Source organism: Leptidea sinapis, chromosome Z (assembly GCF_905404315.1).
Source record: "Leptidea sinapis chromosome Z, ilLepSina1.1, whole genome shotgun sequence".
NCBI classification, from domain to species: domain Eukaryota; kingdom Metazoa; phylum Arthropoda; class Insecta; order Lepidoptera; family Pieridae; genus Leptidea; species Leptidea sinapis.
Window position 1 is genome coordinate 801,459 of NC_066312.1, and position 19,546 is coordinate 821,004.

The 19,546-nt window shown below is 43.3% G+C and overlaps 1 protein-coding gene across 1 annotated transcript in view; it reads left to right on the plus strand.

The window, feature by feature from the left end:
- LOC126978883 (intraflagellar transport protein 122 homolog) overlaps positions 1–19,404 on the plus strand; it is a 33,592-nt gene extending 14,188 nt beyond the window's left edge. Inside the window, exons 9-14 of the mRNA XM_050827997.1 lie at positions 543–707; positions 4,545–4,685; positions 5,213–5,310; positions 5,646–5,799; positions 6,373–6,531; positions 19,234–19,404. Of these exons, the coding sequence (XP_050683954.1) occupies positions 543–707; positions 4,545–4,685; positions 5,213–5,310; positions 5,646–5,799; positions 6,373–6,531; positions 19,234–19,404 (888 nt within the window). The remainder of the gene's footprint in view (positions 1–542; positions 708–4,544; positions 4,686–5,212; positions 5,311–5,645; positions 5,800–6,372; positions 6,532–19,233) is intronic.
- The last annotated feature ends 142 nt before the right edge of the window (positions 19,405–19,546 follow it).

Here is a 19,546-nt window from a genome sequence, read left to right on the forward strand (position 1 = left end):
TAGGCTATAGAATTTCTCTGAAGGATCTCTGAGGAGATTTGGGTGAATGATGCACGCCGTATTTATGTCCAGTAGTGGAGTAATTGTAGTGGCTTATAAATCTTCAACGATTACACGGTCAAACTTATTATTTACAAAAATTAATTACTTATTATTTAAAAAAACATAAATAAAAATAAATTTGCCTTGGCTTGGCATTGCATATAAACATATATATTATAATATACACATATATAGTACATATAAAGATATATATTATAATATTTATGTTTAGTAATATTAATTAATTAATGGTAATTTCAAATAAATTTATTCTTTTCTACAACACAGACAGTTCAATCTAATAGACCTCGTTTTCATGAATTTTAATCCGAAAACGAAATCGCCATAACGTGGTCGGGTTGGGGGCAGGTTGGCCAGTTTTAATCGGATCGTTCAAAGACTTGTCAGAATTTGTTATGTCATTGACAAACACGTGACCATTAATTAGTGATAGTTGTAGCCCCAGTGTGCACTTGAGTATAATATGCTTTATGTTCCAGATCTGGCAGATAGAGCCCACGAGGGGCGAGATGAAGATGTTGGTGCAGACTGGGGGCGCGGTGCGGTGCGTGGACGTGAGCGCGGGCCGCTCGCGGCTGGCCGTCGTGGACGAGGGCTCTGTGTGCCGCGTGTACGGCGTGCCGCGCGGCGACCTGCTCTACACGGTCTGACCTTCATTGTACAAGCACCACGCTGAACGTGACGTGAGCGCGGGCCGCTCGCGGCTGGCCGTCGTGGACGAGGGCTCTGTGTGCCGCGTGTACGGCGTGCCGCGCGGCGACCTGCTCTACACGGTCTGACCTTCATTGTACAAGCACCACGCTGAACGTGACGTGAGCGCGGGCCGCTCGCGGCTGGCCGTCGTGGACGAGGGCTCTGTGTGCCGCGTGTACGGCGTGCCGCGCGGCGACCTGCTCTACACGGTCTGACCTTCATTGTACAAGCACCACGCTGAACGTGACGTGAGCGCGGGCCGCTCGCGGCTGGCCGTCGTGGACGAGGGCTCTGTGTGCCGCGTGTACGGCGTGCCGCGCGGCGACCTGCTCTACACGGTCTGACCTTCATTGTACAAGCACCACGCTGAACGTGACGTGAGCGCGGGCCGCTCGCGGCTGGCCGTCGTGGACGAGGGCTCTGTGTGCCGCGTGTACGGCGTGCCGCGCGGCGACCTGCTCTACACGGTCTGACCTTCATTGTACAAGCACCACGCTGAACGTGACGTGAGCGCGGGCCGCTCGCGGCTGGCCGTCGTGGACGAGGGCTCTGTGTGCCGCGTGTACGGCGTGCCGCGCGGCGACCTGCTCTACACGGTCTGACCTTCATTGTACAAGCACCACGCTGAACGTGACGTGAGCGCGGGCCGCTCGCGGCTGGCCGTCGTGGACGAGGGCTCTGTGTGCCGCGTGTACGGCGTGCCGCGCGGCGACCTGCTCTACACGGTCTGACCTTCATTGTACAAGCACCACGCTGAACGTGACGTGAGCGCGGGCCGCTCGCGGCTGGCCGTCGTGGACGAGGGCTCTGTGTGCCGCGTGTACGGCGTGCCGCGCGGCGACCTGCTCTACACGGTCTGACCTTCATTGTACAAGCACCACGCTGAACGTGACGTGAGCGCGGGCCGCTCGCGGCTGGCCGTCGTGGACGAGGGCTCTGTGTGCCGCGTGTACGGCGTGCCGCGCGGCGACCTGCTCTACACGGTCTGACCTTCATTGTACAAGCACCACGCTGAACGTGACGTGAGCGCGGGCCGCTCGCGGCTGGCCGTCGTGGACGAGGGCTCTGTGTGCCGCGTGTACGGCGTGCCGCGCGGCGACCTGCTCTACACGGTCTGACCTTCATTGTACAAGCACCACGCTGAACGTGACGTGAGCGCGGGCCGCTCGCGGCTGGCCGTCGTGGACGAGGGCTCTGTGTGCCGCGTGTACGGCGTGCCGCGCGGCGACCTGCTCTACACGGTCTGACCTTCATTGTACAAGCACCACGCTGAACGTGACGTGAGCGCGGGCCGCTCGCGGCTGGCCGTCGTGGACGAGGGCTCTGTGTGCCGCGTGTACGGCGTGCCGCGCGGCGACCTGCTCTACACGGTCTGACCTTCATTGTACAAGCACCACGCTGAACGTGACGTGAGCGCGGGCCGCTCGCGGCTGGCCGTCGTGGACGAGGGCTCTGTGTGCCGCGTGTACGGCGTGCCGCGCGGCGACCTGCTCTACACGGTCTGACCTTCATTGTACAAGCACCACGCTGAACGTGACGTGAGCGCGGGCCGCTCGCGGCTGGCCGTCGTGGACGAGGGCTCTGTGTGCCGCGTGTACGGCGTGCCGCGCGGCGACCTGCTCTACACGGTCTGACCTTCATTGTACAAGCACCACGCTGAACGTGACGTGAGCGCGGGCCGCTCGCGGCTGGCCGTCGTGGACGAGGGCTCTGTGTGCCGCGTGTACGGCGTGCCGCGCGGCGACCTGCTCTACACGGTCTGACCTTCATTGTACAAGCACCACGCTGAACGTGACGTGAGCGCGGGCCGCTCGCGGCTGGCCGTCGTGGACGAGGGCTCTGTGTGCCGCGTGTACGGCGTGCCGCGCGGCGACCTGCTCTACACGGTCTGACCTTCATTGTACAAGCACCACGCTGAACGTGACGTGAGCGCGGGCCGCTCGCGGCTGGCCGTCGTGGACGAGGGCTCTGTGTGCCGCGTGTACGGCGTGCCGCGCGGCGACCTGCTCTACACGGTCTGACCTTCATTGTACAAGCACCACGCTGAACGTGACGTGAGCGCGGGCCGCTCGCGGCTGGCCGTCGTGGACGAGGGCTCTGTGTGCCGCGTGTACGGCGTGCCGCGCGGCGACCTGCTCTACACGGTCTGACCTTCATTGTACAAGCACCACGCTGAACGTGACGTGAGCGCGGGCCGCTCGCGGCTGGCCGTCGTGGACGAGGGCTCTGTGTGCCGCGTGTACGGCGTGCCGCGCGGCGACCTGCTCTACACGGTCTGACCTTCATTGTACAAGCACCACGCTGAACGTGACGTGAGCGCGGGCCGCTCGCGGCTGGCCGTCGTGGACGAGGGCTCTGTGTGCCGCGTGTACGGCGTGCCGCGCGGCGACCTGCTCTACACGGTCTGACCTTCATTGTACAAGCACCACGCTGAACGTGACGTGAGCGCGGGCCGCTCGCGGCTGGCCGTCGTGGACGAGGGCTCTGTGTGCCGCGTGTACGGCGTGCCGCGCGGCGACCTGCTCTACACGGTCTGACCTTCATTGTACTTCATTCAATAAACAAAGATTAGGGTTAAGAAATAATGTAAATAAGAAAACAAAAATATAACATAAAAAGTTACACATTGTTATCAGAAATAAGTATAGGTAAATTATATAATTAATACAATGATTAAATGTAAGTAACTACTATACAGTAGATCGTATTTCATAGCGAGAGTGTATTCTTCAATAAAATACGTATATTTCTTAATCACATTTATAATAAAGGAACTGAACTAAATAAGCTACAGACTGCTACTTTTTTTTTATGGAATAGGAGGACAAACGAGCGTACGGGTCACCTGGTGTTAAGTGATCTCCGCCGCCCACATTCTCTTGCATCACCAGAGGAATCCCAAGAGCGCTGCCGGCCTTTAAGGAAGGTGTACGCGCTTTTTTTGAAGGTACCCATGTCGTATCGTCCCGGAAACACCGCACAAGGAAGCTCATTCCACAGCTTTGTAGTACGAGGGAGAAAGCTCCCTGAAAACCGCACTGTGGAGGACCGACATACATCCAGATGGTGAGGATGATATCCTTACTTATGGCATGTCGTGCGAAGGTGGAATTCGGCGGCAGGAATCAGGTTAAACAGCTCTTCGGAACACTCCCCGTGATAAATACGGTAGAAGACACACTTCTTCGATGCCAATTTGGCTTTGCCCTCTAGATGGCCACGGAATTGACAATCGCTCGAGATTTCGAGACCCAGTATTCCGATACTAGGCGCGGCTTTAAGAGAAGTGTTCTCAAAGAGCGGCGATACTGAATATATAATAAAGTTATAATTAATGGGAACACAGTGTGGACACGCATACAATACAACTACCTTCAAAATGCGTGAATAAATGTTTTTGATACTTCTTTTTTTTACCAGTGGGAGGCTTCTTTGCACCTGATGCCGGCTAGATTATGGGTACCAAAACGGCGCCTATTTTTGCTGTGAATGAGTAATGTTTAAGCATTACTATATTTCGGTCTGAAGGGTGCCGTAGCTAGTGAAATTACTGGGCAAATGAGACTTAACAACTTATGACTCAAAGTGACGAGCGCAGTTATAGTGCTGCTCAGAATTTTTTGGTTTGTCAAGAATCCTGAGCGGCACTGCATTGTAATGGGCAGAGCATATCAATTACCAACAGCTGAACGTCCTACTCGTCTCGTCCCTTATTTTTATAAAAAAAAAAACTTGTAAGGTAGAAATTATCTATCACCAGGTAATTATTGAGGTGTATTGGTGTCCAGGAGGAGAACGTGAGTTCGGTGTCGTGGAACCTCTGGTTCGACGAGCTGCTGTGCTTCTCCGGCGGCGGGCTGCTCTCCATCAAGGTGGCTCACTTCCCTGCCGCCACTCAACCGCTCGCCGGATCCGTCGTCGGCTTTCAGGTCCATCATCACAACGCAGCATATGCATATAATTTAAATATGAATTATACATTTGTTTAATAAACTTGATGGATTCATAATGTTATTTTAAAGCAGCGGTTGTTAGAATTAAGAAATAATTGATTTCATCTTGTATCATTGTAACCATTGTAACACACGTCTTATCGTACTCATTATTTTGTGGCCCTCGGGAGCATGTTCGAGTATCAAACAAATAATTATTTTAATAATGTAATTTAGGTCAATTAGCTATTCGCCCGATCACCAATCTTAACCGCGTAAGGCGTTCCGCGGCCAGCGGTTCACTTACAGCAGCGACCGAGTGCTCTCATAAATTATATCAGCTCATATATAGACTTAATTTAGCAGTAATTTAATAAAGTCATAGTTCAAATTAGCAAAGTTATTTTCTATCTAGTAGTGACCTAATACTGTCCATTAGGTAATACGTAAACCGTACAATTGTACTATTAATAAATCGTATCGCTGTAGCCGCACAACAATTTCAATGTGCTGGTATATTGTAGGGTGGGCGAGTATTCTGCTTGCAGTCGAGCCTGATGCAGACTATCAAGGTGCCCTTGTCGCACGCCGTACACCAATACGTGCAGCAGAAGATGTTTCAGTAAGTATTTGTAGTAGTTACTGATTGTTATTACGGCTTTTAACTACGTGCGCCACAGTAGAGTATAAATATTTTAGTCGTAGTATTCATAATCCGAGGGACACTCTTACCCCTCAAACGCGCTACGTCGTGGAGTCTAGGTGTCTTCATAAATATTATTTTATTTTCAAAATGTCAATGTAAGCCGTATCGCGTTATAACAATTAATTGTCTCGTACTCTTTTTCTTTGGAGACGGAATAGTGCTTTGTTCTAATTTAATGGTAATATTCTCCGTGAACCACATTCTCGGGTAAATAATAAAACTTGATATTATTAATATCTCCTACTACTCAGTGAGGCATATGCCGTCGCCTGCCTGGGCGTGACTGCATGCGACTGGGAGCGGCTGGGAATGGCAGCTTTAGAGGAGCTGTCCTTCGAGGTCGCCAGGAAGGCGCTGCAGAGGAGCGAGAATATCGTCTACCTCACGCTGATCGACCACTTAGAGGTGACTCACCCTGCTTCCGTTTGTACTAGAGCAAGCACATCATGTTTTTCAGAAGGTTTTGAAGATTGTCACCTTTCTCAGGTTTTATTAAATATAAGCGGGAAAAGGAGCTTTCTGATGGAAAGAAGGAAAACCAGTCAAGAAGTTAAGAGAAATGTTGCCGAGCTATATTTGGTTTTAGTTGAGAGCCTGTTATAAGTGTGAATACTGCAGCTGGCAGTCATTAGTATCGGGCTAGTAATTTCCTGGGAGGTATTTGTACATATGTGATTGATTGACAATGCCTCTTTTAGGTAGAAGGTAACAACTGAAGTTTGAAGAGACAACGGAATGTAGGGTTTTTCAAATGTGTAATACTTAAATGAAGCACAGTTTTAGTAAAAAGTGTTGTAAATGAAGATCCTGATTTTCTTTTGGTAAAAATAACAAATGAAAATCTCTAAACACGATATTGTCATATCTAAATTAACATGTAGCACGCGTTTCTAATTTGTAAATCGTATATTTGTGGCTTAAAGGTTTATATTGATGATGATATGAGTTGAGAGTGTGTGTGTGTGTGTGTGAGGGCAGGAGCGGTTGTCTGCGGGGGAGGAGCGCGCGGTGGTGTCGGGCGAGGTGCTAGCGCAGCGCGGCAGGTTCGCGGCGGCCGCGAGCAGCTACCGCGGGGCGGGCGCACACCGGCGGGCGCTCGACATGTACGTGGAGCTGAGGATGTTCAGCAAGGCGCAGGTGAGCGTTAGTCTCATATTATAATATATATTACATAGGTTATCACAGAACATACATTAGTCATATCATGACCACTAGGGAGCCATTTTATTCCTATTTTTGGAATTTATATAATTTTCATTTTAAAAATGGCAACACGCGCAGTGGCACTACTATTTGTTCAAATATATTTATTCCTTGTACTTATAATTTTATGTGAGTTGAAACGAACATACAAGTGAAGAATTTTCAGTAAAACATTTTTCTGACATAAAATTTTCATAAATAATGCCTAAGTACCAAATGCAGTAGATACCTACTGAAAAAAAATATAAATTACTTGTTTGCTCTAAAATTATACGTTGTATAAAAAATAACTATATTATTTTAGCACATAAAAATAGCTCGTTAAATCAAGCTAGCTTCACCTCGATCGATGTCGGTTATTATGTGTTCCGTCTGACGTCTGAAGTCCTTTATGAGAGTACATCGCTCCTTTCGACGTTCCGTCACTAGATATCGCTACTAGTTTCCGTGCCGAGCAGTGCTGAGAGTCACTCTATCCATTGCTTCCGGTTGCAAATGGTACCAACCGATGCCAATGTTAAGCAAGCCACCATGTCAGTTGGTCATTGTTGCATCGTTCTTCGATCCGAACGGACCGATCCTAGATTCAATGAATAATTTTTAGAATTTTCGAGAAGTAAGGTAGAAAATTCATTTAATGAACAATATTTAAATAAATTACTTCTTTATATATTTTTAGTGAGTTTCTGTGCCGTGCTTCTAGAATGGAAAATTTAAGTGAAAATTCCTATAGAGCCTTGGAGGACAATAATTTTGAGGATTTTTCTGATCCTACTACTGATAAGGTTCTCGTTGAAAATACCATACCTATCAGTTCAAGGAGAAAGCGGGCAAGCGAACAGCAATCATCGGAGGGTAGTTGATCATCGCAAAACTCATCAGATAATGAGGGTAAAAATACCTCGAAGCGACATAAAACCTGTGACGATTTAGGACTAAATCAAAGGTTTGAAATGTTATCCTATCAGCTGGTGAGTTATTTAAAGAATATTATGAAAAGTTTTAATTGCCGAACGCTTCATATAATCAAATCACTGTTACATCAAACGCTGTTAATCAGGAACAGTTTTTGCGTCCTCCAATCGGCAGTAAACATAAATTTGACATATCTGATCTTAGTGTATCTGTAAAAAGGCCTACCTTGCCAAAGGCAAGTTCAGATAGGGTCACTAAACTGAGTGCATTACAGCGTTTCGATACCTGCGAATGGAATTCAGTTCGTTATACCGACGTGCAAAAGAAATACGTTGCATGTCCTGGTTTTATGGAACTGAGAGTAAATGAAGAGTTGAAGCTGTTTAAAGAGCAGGGTAGCGCCTCGAGAAATGTGCACAATGAACGCAGTTTTGCGGCTATTTCAAATGCTATTATGGCTCAAAATGAGTCCTTGAACATTGCACTTCAAAATCTTGTAGACTGGTCGTATAAACCAGAGACCACCCTAACGCCCTTAGCTTTATATGATACACTGAAAGAACTGTTTAGTAACCAGTCTAGTTACAAAAATGTCTCAAATGACATCCTTCAAATAATTTGTGGTAAACGAGCAAAAGCTTTGGAAATGCGACGGCGGTCTCTCCTGGCTGCAATGAAAGACAATTATATGAGAGAGGATATACAAAAGATACCACCGAGTGCCGAATATATGTTTAGTCCTGAAGCGTTGTCAGTCTACATACAAAAAATCGGGGGTGTAGATAAACTTCATAATATAAAACCGTTGCTGTAAAGCTCGTGCGAAGTCGCCCACTCCCTCAATGTCATGTCAGGACAAATCATTTCAGCCTCGCACTAATAAAACAAAAGGAGACAAGAAGTTTTTCAACAATAAAAGAAACCAAGACAACTCATCAAAAAAAAAAAAATAAGCTATATGATCATCTAGCTATAACCTCCCTTTTTATACTCCTTACCCAACTGTTTCTGTACTGCATCTCGATCTCTGGTTTCTAAATCCATAAACTTGTTTTCGATATCCACATGTGATGGGATTTTGTCCCCGAATAGTCGACCGTAGAATAATTCTGAAGGGAATTTACCCGTAGTCTGGTTCTGAGTACTGTTATACATCATTAGATAGTAGAATAGGTCTTGTTTCCAATCTCTTTTCTCTATTTGGCTGATGCGCAACCTTTAATATGCTTCGGTTCTCTCTTTCGACTTCACCATTTTGTTGGGGCCAGAAAGGTGTGCTGTTATAGAATTTTATGACACACTCTCGCAAGTACACGTTACGGGATAGCCCAGCCTTGAGAAGATTTCTTTTAAAATCTTTATTATTTCAGTAGAAGTTATGTTCCTTGTTACCTTTATTTCCTTGTAGCGGCTGTAGTAATCGATAACTACCAAAATATGCTCTCCAGATGGCAGAGGTCCTAGAAGGTCCATAGATACATCAACCCAAGGCGCAGTAGGCAATTCTCTCCGCTTCATCGGGTTCGGTGGGTTCGGAGCGAATACTACAATGCAGCTGTTACAGTTTTTTACCATCCGTTCTGCGTCCTTCTCAATTTTCGGCCACCAGACCTTCGTGCGTAGTAGTTGCTTCATGACCACTATGCCAGGGTGTCCTTCGTGATCTGCTTCCAATACTTGATTCCGCAGTTTGCTAGGTATAACAATCTTACTACCTCTCAGCGCAGAAGCAGAACTCCGTAGCAAAATGTTTATAACTTGTGACTGACGAATCCCCGAATTGCTCATACAAACCTGCTCGTACATTGATGATTTCTGCATCTTCAGCTGAAAGCCCTGCTATGTCAGCAAGGGACACTGCAGTTGGTTTGGAGTGTTCCACAATTTGGTTAATGGTATCAGCAAATTCTGGTGCACTGACAGCATTGACGCAAAGCCTTGAAATTGGATCTGCAATATTAGATTTTCCAGGCCGGTACACAAGGTTTCGAGTTTTGTCCAAATATGACTTCTAATGGTTTGTGGTCGCTGATAAGTTCGAACTCCTTTCTATATAAATATATTTTGAAGTGTTCTACAGCCCACACCAAGGCAAGCGCTTCTTTTTCGCAGTCCGTTAGGCTTTTGCTGCCATATGCTATAGACTCGGGGACCCTTGTAATCGATTTGGTTCAAAACTGCTCCCAGGCCTACAGAACTAGCATCCGCAATTACTTGAGTCTTGTCGGCGGGATCGTAGTAGCCCAAGGTTTTTATTTTCGAGAGTTCTTTTTTTAGTGTCTGGAATGCCTCGTCTTGCTCAGTTGCCCATTCATCCGAGATATTAAGCTTTTTACCAGTCTTGTTCCGCAACACCTTTCTTAATGGTTTAGCAAGATTCGGTATCCATTTTCCGACATAGTTGACTAGACCCAAGAAGCTTAGAAGCTCTTCCGTTGTAGCAGGAGCCCGTTGACTAGACCCAAGAAGCTTAGAAGCTCTTCCGTTGTAGCAGGAGCCCTAAAACGTTGAATGGATTCCACATACTTACTCAAGGGTTTGATACCTTCTGGAGCAAGCTCATGACCCAAAAACTCAATTCGGGGGATGTTGAATTTGCATTTTTTCTCGTTCAACAAGACGCCGTTGTCTGTCAGTACTGACATCGTGTGTTGTAGGTGCCTCTTGGCTTGATCCGTAGACCACAATTTCATCAATGAAATTGACTGTACCTTCGCATCCCAAAAGAATTCTTTCCAAGGTCTTTTGGAATATTTCCGGCGCACATGGGATTCCGAACATGAGTCTTTTATACCGGTACATACCCTTGCCGGTGATGAATGTAGTTATCTCACGAGAATCAGGGTGTATCTCTATTTAGTGGAAAGCTTCTTTTATGTTAAGACGTGAGAATACCTTTGCTTTCCTAAAACGTGGTAGCATCTGGTCCATAGTCGGCAAAGGGTGGTTTTCGCGCATGATTGCTTCATTTGCTTTTCGCATGTCAACGCAGAGTCGTAAACCTCCGTTTTCCTTTAGTATAAGAACTATTGGTGATACCCACCGGGATGGTCCTCTCACTTTGTGATGTCTGCGTCCAGAAGATCCTGTAGTTTGTCACTTACTTTTTCTTCTAGTGGAATAGGTATTCTGCGATTTGGTTGGCAAACGGGCTTCATTTCTTCGTTCACAGGTATCTCAACAAGAACATTTTTGAATTTCAGGAAAGGAATCGGATCACGTAGAGATGGAGAAGTGAACATAATGGGCGAATACGGATATGGCAAGCGAAACAAAAGAGGTGAAAGGTTGGTCCAATTTTGTCTTCAAAACAACCTGAAAATAGCGAACACAATGTTTAAGAAACCACTTAAGCTAAGATGGACATGGAGATCACCTGATTTCATTGCCACAAACAAGCCGCAAATTATACTAAACTGCAATGTCATCAGTAACTTAAAACATCCAAGTAACCACCGCTTAGTAAGGATTACTACCAACATAAATGTTAGAAAGCAGTCAAGATGTAAATTCAATACTAAACTTTCGAACAACTTTGACTGCAAAAACTACAGCTTACATCTTTCTAAATTCGAAGACACAGAGAGTACTTCAGTACAAACTTACTACGACAGTATTGAAAAAATGATTGTGAAAATTACTTCACGCCCACAGAAAGTGCGAAATAGAAGGGAGAAAATAATGACACAAGAGGTAATGGAACTATATGAACGAAAACATATATTAAGGGAAAAACAAAACAAAACAAAAGAAGAAAAACATGAACTAAGTAAAATACATAGAAGAATTAAAAAGAAAATAGAGAGAAATAGAAAAAAATATAGATGTGGCATTATAGAAAATTATTTGAAAAAAAACAGGAGCAGTCAAGAAGGCAAACAAGCATTTAAGTAATAACAAACAACTGATGAATCAATTACGGGCAGAAACAGGAGCAGTAGTCACAAATAGGAAAGAATTAGTACAAGTTGCGACAAATTTCTTTAAATAACTATACATGCCGACAGAATCTCCTGAGGAATATTTCGAATTGAAGCAAAATATATGCGAAGAAATTCCATTGTTCCTCGAAAGTGAAGTAGAAATGTCAATAAAAACGTTAAAACTGGATAAAAGCCCCGGACCAGATGGCATTACTAACGAGATGATCACTGCTGGAAAAGATACACTGATTAGGCCATTAACTAAGCTATTTAATCTTATTTTAGTAACGAAAAAGATACCAAAACAATGGACAAGCACGGATATAGTATTACTATTCAAAAAAGGCGATTCAAAAGACATCTCCAATTATAGACCCATCAGCCTCAGTTCGTGTATATACAAATTATTCTCGAAAACAATATTAAGACGATAAACTAAAATATTGGACGAAAATCAGTCAGCGGAGCAGGCGGAAAGTTTTCTACAAAGTTTTTCGACATTAGACCATATCAACACAGTGAAAATTATCATAGAGAAATACTGTGAATACAATATACCACTATACATATGCTTCATAGATTACAGCAAAGCTTTTGACTCAATCTCTCATAACTCAATTTGGAAAGCTCTGTCCATGCAAGGCATAAATACAAACTACATTGACATAGTCAAAGAGATATATGAAAAAAGTACTTCCAAAATTAAATTAGATACTCCAGGACCATCATTCAAAATAGGAAGAGGAGTAAAACAAGGAGACCCGCTATCACCGAAGCTTTTTACGTCTGTTTTAGAGGAAGTCTTCAGGGCACTAAACTGGGAAGATAAAGGGCTCCAACTTCACGGCAAAGTTTTCTCACACCTCAGGTTTGCAGATGATATTGTATTATTCTCAGAAGATGCAATAGAAATGCAATTTATGATAAACTCACTCTACCAAGAAAGTAAGAAAGTTTGCCTCGAAATAAATCAAGACAAGACAAAAATAATGACTAACAGAGAACAGGTACCTATGAGTCTTAATGCAAAATTTATTGAATATGTTGACGATAACATTTACCTAGGGCATGTAATATCCTTCAAATCCTGGAATGAGAAAGAAATAGAACGTAGAACTAAAAGAACTTGGAATAAATACTGGTCGATGAAGGAAATTTTCAAATCAAATTTGCCAACGAAGCTTAAAACAAAAGCTATGGAAAACAGTTTAATGCCATGCCTCACTTACGCTTGTCAGACATGGCCTCTAACCTATAGAAACTTAGAAAAAATTAAAGTTTGTCAGAGAGGAATTGAGAGAAGTTATATGGGGCTAAGAATAAGAGACAAAATTAAAAATGTCACAATAAGAAATAAAACAAAATCAAAAGATGTAGCCTTATCTGTTCTACGTTTAAAATGGAAATGGGCTGGACATATACAAAGAACAACGCGGCGGTCGGAAATTGGACTGCCCCTTCATCTGCATGTTCATGCTATTTATAGGCTCAGCTTGGTGACGTCATCGGGTGGCGTGATATTTCATGTTTGGAATAAAGCAGTAAATAACTATACAAATATTATAATTCATAACACGAATTTATATGCATAAGATAAGCTGATAAATAATTACTGAATTAGACAAAGTAGACTGGCAAACTGAACTGAAGAATTGTGATAATACCAATACGATGGTGGATAAATTCTACAAGTCTATTCACAATATTATAGAAAAGACTGTACCTAAGTCGATTCATAAGAATTATAAATTTCCCATCTGGTTCTCTAAGCCCCTTATTCGTATGTTAAACGAAAAGGAAAAATTAAGAAAACGATATAAAAAATATAAAAATCCAAGAGATCTGTTTGAATACAAAATTCCTAAAGACCGAGTTGATAAGCTTATGCCTACTTGTTACAAACAATACATTAGGGATATTGAGAGTGGTATTCATGGTAATCCTCGTAGATTTTGGCCATTTGTTAAAAATCGTAAGAGCTCTTCATCATCGCTTCCCAGCAAAATGAGTTACAATAATATGACGGCTGACACAGGTGAAGATATAGTAAACCTATTCGCTGGTTATTTCTCCTCCCTTTATCAAGGTACCCCTATTAATGACTCTTATGATTGTGTAAATACAGCCCACGGGCACTCCACTTTGAGTTATATATATATCAATGAACACGTGATTATTAAAACCCTTTTGTCTCTCGATCCTTCAAAGGGGGCTGGCCCTGACGGTATCCCACCAATATTCATAAAAATATGTGCAAAACAACTAGCCCTTCCACTAAAAATTATATTTTCACATTCCTTATTAACATCTTCTTTTCCCACTAAGTGGAAATTAACTAATGTCGTACCAATATTTAAGAAAGGAGATAAATCTGATGTTTCTAATTATCGCCCCATTTCTCTATTATCTATATTTCCGAAAGTCTTTGAAATAATTCTATATAAATTTATGATTTGGCATTTTAAAGAACTTATTTCTAACACTCAGCATGGTTTTGTTGGTGGCAAATCTACTGTGACAAATCTTATGAGTTTTGTTAATAACCTAGCTGAAAGCGTCGACAAGTGGTATTCAAATGGATGTCATTTACACGGATCTCAGTAGTGCGTTTGATAAAGTCGATAACCTACTCCTGACTAAGATTTTCAACTACGGTATCTCTAACCCCCTATTATCTTGGTTTAAGTCATACCTAAGTGGTAGGTCTCAAAAAATCATCACGAATGGTTATACCACTCCACCTCCTACCTCCACTCTACCTCCACGTGTTACACCACATTTTCTGGCGTTCCCCAAGGTTCTCTCGTAGGGCCTTTGCTGTTTGTCGTTTTTATTAATGACGTAATATCAGTTGTGAAGCATAGCAAGGCGCTACTGTATGCTGATGATTTAAAGTTGTACAGATTAATTAAGTCGCATAATGATGGAGCGTTGTTACAAGAAGATCTTTACGCTGTTAGTGACTGGGTCAGAAGTAACAAAATGATCCTCAACGCTCATAAATGTGTTCATATTAAAATCACGCGGAAGAAAAATGTAATATCCACAACATATTTTGTTAATGACCTTGCCATCAATGAAGTAAATACTGCCAGAGATCTAGGAATTTTAATCGACACTAGACTTTCATTTAAACCACATTTGGATGAAGTTGTTGGAAAGGCGACCAAAATGGTTGGGTTTATTAAGCGTACTTCAAAAGATTTTAAACAGATTAATTCTGTTGTGTGTTTATACAATGCATTTGTTCGGTCGCATTTGGAATATGCTTGTGTGATTTGGGACCCCTTTTACAAAATTCATGTTGATAGGTTGGAAAAAATACAACGGTCTTTTACTCGATTTCTGGTATACAAAGACACAAAACATAGAGGTTCATGTTTACGATACAGCCAGAGGCTAAATATTTTTAAATTAAAATCTCTCGAAAATCGTCCTCGTATTCAAGATTTGCTATTTTTATTTAAATTATGTAATGGTATTGTTAGTGCCCCAGAAATATTACGACAAATTGATTTCAATATACCCCGCCCCGGTGCAAGGCTTATTAATCGAGAATTCTGTCATCTTGCTATTCCGAGAACTAATATTGGTCTTCACTCTCCACTGCAGCGCTCTATGAGATCATTTAATGAGCTTCTTAATAATAATTTTGACTCCATAGATATGTTTGGGATGTCGGTGCTACAATTTAAAAGACTTTGCAACAGTGTTATTTATAATAGTTTTTAATTATATATGTGGTCTGTTCGCTTTACTCATATTCAACATAAGAAATAATTTGTATTTTTAACATTTATTAATCTTTAAATTACTTTGCGTTTTTTGTACTAACATTATCTTTAATAATACAACAGAGCTGTAAATACCTGTAAGAAAGCTATTCTGTTCATAATGTTCGTTTTATATTTTTCTTATTTTTGTTTAGTTTAGAATAGCTTGTTGGTGTGTCTATTATAAATAAATAAATATAAATAAATAAATAAGCTATATGATCATCTAGCTATAACCTACACCTTTCATACCCCTGTATCCCCTCAAATGACAGACGAAATTCAAAAATTGATTACACTACGTGTTTTGGAACTGGCCCCCTTATCTACAAGTTTTATATTTCCAATGTTTCTAACCAGAAAATCAAATGGAAAGAACCGAACGATCTTCAATTTGAAGCCGCTAAACCAATACATGAAACCGAAGCATTTCAAGCTTTTCAATCACTATCAGATGCACATGTTTTTGTAGCCACACGACTGGATGGCAAAAATCGATATAAGCCAGGCTTATTACCATGTGCCAATCATAAACTCCCACAGGCGGTACCTTCGCATCAGCTATCAAAACCAACTGCTACAAATGACATGTCTGCCTTTTGGACTTTCGGCAGCGCCGAAAATGTTCTCCTCCACAACAAATTAGATCGCAGAAATACTGCGAGCGAAAGGAATACGTCTGATTGTATACCTGGACGATTTTTGCCTAGTACACCAGTCCCTCGGGACTGGTGTCTCGACATGTAGTCGAAGCTGCTCTCGAGCAGCTTCGACTACATATGATTGCACTAGAACTTCTGAGCAACCTCGGATGGTGTGTCAATTTCGTAAAGTCTGTCGTTACTCCGACACAGACGATAGAATTTTTGGGCATAACGTGGGACACACGGAGCAATTCCAAGTCCTTGCCAAGCGAAAAGGTGCAAAAAATTCAACATTGCCTTCAACAGCGGTTGGACCTCGGCAGTTGGACCCTCAAGCAGGCGCAACGCCTCTTAGGGTATCTCAACTTCATCACCCACCGGGGAAGGTTGCATTGCCGCAGTCTTCAACTTCACTGCTACCTACTGAAAAAGACTACATTAACAAACGTCAAGTATCCAGAAGAGGTTCAAATAGACATGAGTTGGTGGATGGAAAACTTGACATTGAGAACTCCGATTCACGTGGAAAAGACACGCACCAACTTTATTACAACCGATGTCTCCGATTACAAGTGGGTTGCATTAGTCAACAACAAAATGGTAGAAGGCAGGTGGCAAGCTCACCAGACAAAATGGCACTGCAATTTAAAAGAGATGTTTGCAGTAAAAGCAGCAATATTGTGCGAAAAGGACAAACTTAGAAACTCCAGAGCCATTCTTCAGAGCGACAAAAGACTGTTATAGCTTACATAAAAAACGAAGGTGGGACGAGGTCACAACATTTACTAGAGATGGCGAAGGATCTTCTAAAGCTGACAGACAGGCTAAATATACTGTTAGTGTCGCATTTCCTGCCCGGGAAATACAATGTCGAAGCGGATCATTTATCCCGAAACAGGAAAGTTGCCGAGTGGCACCTGACAAGAGAGGCTGTAAGACCCATCTTCGCCAAATGGGGAATTCCAGAGTTCGATGTGTTTGCCTCCGTTTGACTCTAGACTTACTAAGACTCGAGCGCCAGCTTTCAGGACGCATTCAGCAGGCCTTGGCGCTTCGAGTTGGCTTAAGTGTTTCCTCCACCCAGTCTCCTAGCGAGAGTTCTACAACACATGAACACGGCCACCGGACGGTACATAACGATAGCACCGAAGTGGGAAAAGTGTTTTTTGGAAGCCCGATCTGAAGAGCAGAGCAGTAACCCGTCCAATGAAAATCCTGGATTTAGACACGGTGACAGGGAAAGCTCCAGTACAGGTTCACAGCCTGCAGTTGGAAGCTTGACTTCTTTCGGGTAGGATACATTAATCGAAAACTGGTCACAACAGGAAAAAGACCTACTATCTAAATGCTGGCGAGATTCTACATTAAAAACGTACACACCAATCTGGAATAAATGGATTCAATGGTATTCACAAAAACAAATTAAACACCAAAAACCTGCTGCCAGCAAAGTTGCTTGATATTTAGCAAAATTACATATCATGGACAAATTAGCTTATCGAACGATTCTGATTCATAAATCCGTTATTACTTCGGTCTGTGAAACTACATCTGAGATGAAATTATCTTCAAATCCTCTAGTAAAGCATATTCTAAAAGCTATATCAATATCAAAGCCATCTCCACCAATGGCTCCCATATAGGATGCAAGAGTTCTAATTGCTCATTTGAAGAACACAAATCCCAACCTAGACAGTTTATTTGAGGTTTCCCAGCGAGCAGCGGCAATTCTACTGCTACTGTTTGGACGTGGAGTGCATGATTTAACATTATTACATTGCGAGTCCAGCCGATTTATAGAAGAATGCGAAAAAATTACGTTACGTCCCGAATTTGGATCTAAAACAGATACTGTACACCACCAGCAATCGGATTGGATACTATCACCGCATCCTGACCTCCATATAAACCCAATATTTTGGGTGCGTCGATTAGTAGAGCTCTCCAGCGCAGTTAGGGGCTCACTTACTAAACTTTTTATAACCACAAGAGCTCCGTATTAACCAGCATCACGAACTATTATAGGCGGTTGGCTGAAACGTCTGTTATTAGATGCAGGAATTAACGCTTCTCCTGGCAGTTTCAGGTCGGCTGTAGCCTCGTTAAACTGAATAGAAAACTATCCTATTGATGAGATTTTGGCAAAAGCAAATTGGCAACACGAAACAACTTTTGGAAAACATTATTTCAGAACAATGCAATCCTCATCGCATTCAAACGAAAAATCACTGTCGGAATAATTATTTTCTGTTAAATAATATTAATTAATTGCCCCTCACATTGTTGCATTTATTTAAGCCACCAGGTGATAACAAACAACGTCTCTCATAAAGGACTTCAGACGTCAGACGGAACACATAATATACTAATTTTACCTTACAATAAAATTGTTATTATGTTTCCTTAAACGTCTGAAGTCCTAGTGATGCCTACCTGGTGCATCTACATCATTTATGATCCTTACAATGACGAACTGGGGGAAGGTAAACAGCACATATACCTAATTGGTTCGAACTTGATTGGTGACTATTATATTGACTGCCTAAGGATACCCACACATTTTCATCTTTGGTTTCAAGATTTATCATTCTTTTGGTTACATAGGAGCTTAGGATTGCTATTAGGACTCCATCTCCTCTAGATTTTTGGGAGCAGATCCTATCTTTTCTGCAAACAGTATATCTAGGATCAAATAATTCTTCATGATGTATATCAGCTGTTAGCCACGTTTCGGTTAGAATAATTACATCATAATTTTGATTCAGACTGCTTAAATAGAACTCTGTCAATTTAGTCTTTAGACCGCCGACGTTTTGATAGTAAATATTAAGCATGAAGATTAGCTACGTTCAGGGATCAATGACTAAGTGACTTCCGACACTATTGCTTAATATCATCTAAAAACTTTAGGGATGATATACGTACTGCCTGTGACTTTTCATCCTTGCGAATGTAAATTTGACCATTTCGAACCCAGATGAACTTGTAGCCCAACTTTTTACATTTTATCCTGGTGGCACCATGAAGATTTTTCTTATCGGGGCATAAATGCTCTGATACATATATTGAGCTAATTCTCCTCCAATACCAAGTAGTTGTGTATTAAGTTTGTTGTTTGCGTTGGTTTTGTTGTATTTTTGAATTGCAGCCAAAATATTATCACGACAGCGATTACTACGACTACATCTAGTGACGGAACGTCGAAAGGAGCGATGCTCTGCAATGAGCTCTCATAAAGAACTTCAGACGTCTAAGGAAACATCACAATTTTATTGTAACGTAAAATTAGTATATTATCGTCGGTAGCAACTTGGATAGCTCCCAAGCCGTTCCCGCTGCTCGCATGGTGGTTATTGCTCGAGGTGTTTGTGACATCGGCAGGAGGTGGCTGAGCAGACGGGCGGCGCGGACGCGGCGTGTCTGACGCGGCTGCGCGCGGAGTGGGCGCGACGCGTGGACGAGCCGCGCGCCGCCGCCGACATGTACCTGGCCGCCGGGGACGTGCGCCGCGCGGCCGCCGTGCTGCGGGACAGCGGCAAGACGCACATGTAACACACACAACATGCCGTCGACATCAGGGACGCCTGCCTACTTATAGCTAGAGGTGTTCGCGGAGGGGGCGCGCCGCCGCCGACATGTACCTGGCCGCCGGGGACGTGCGCCGCGCGGCCGCCGTGCTGCGGGACAGCGGCAA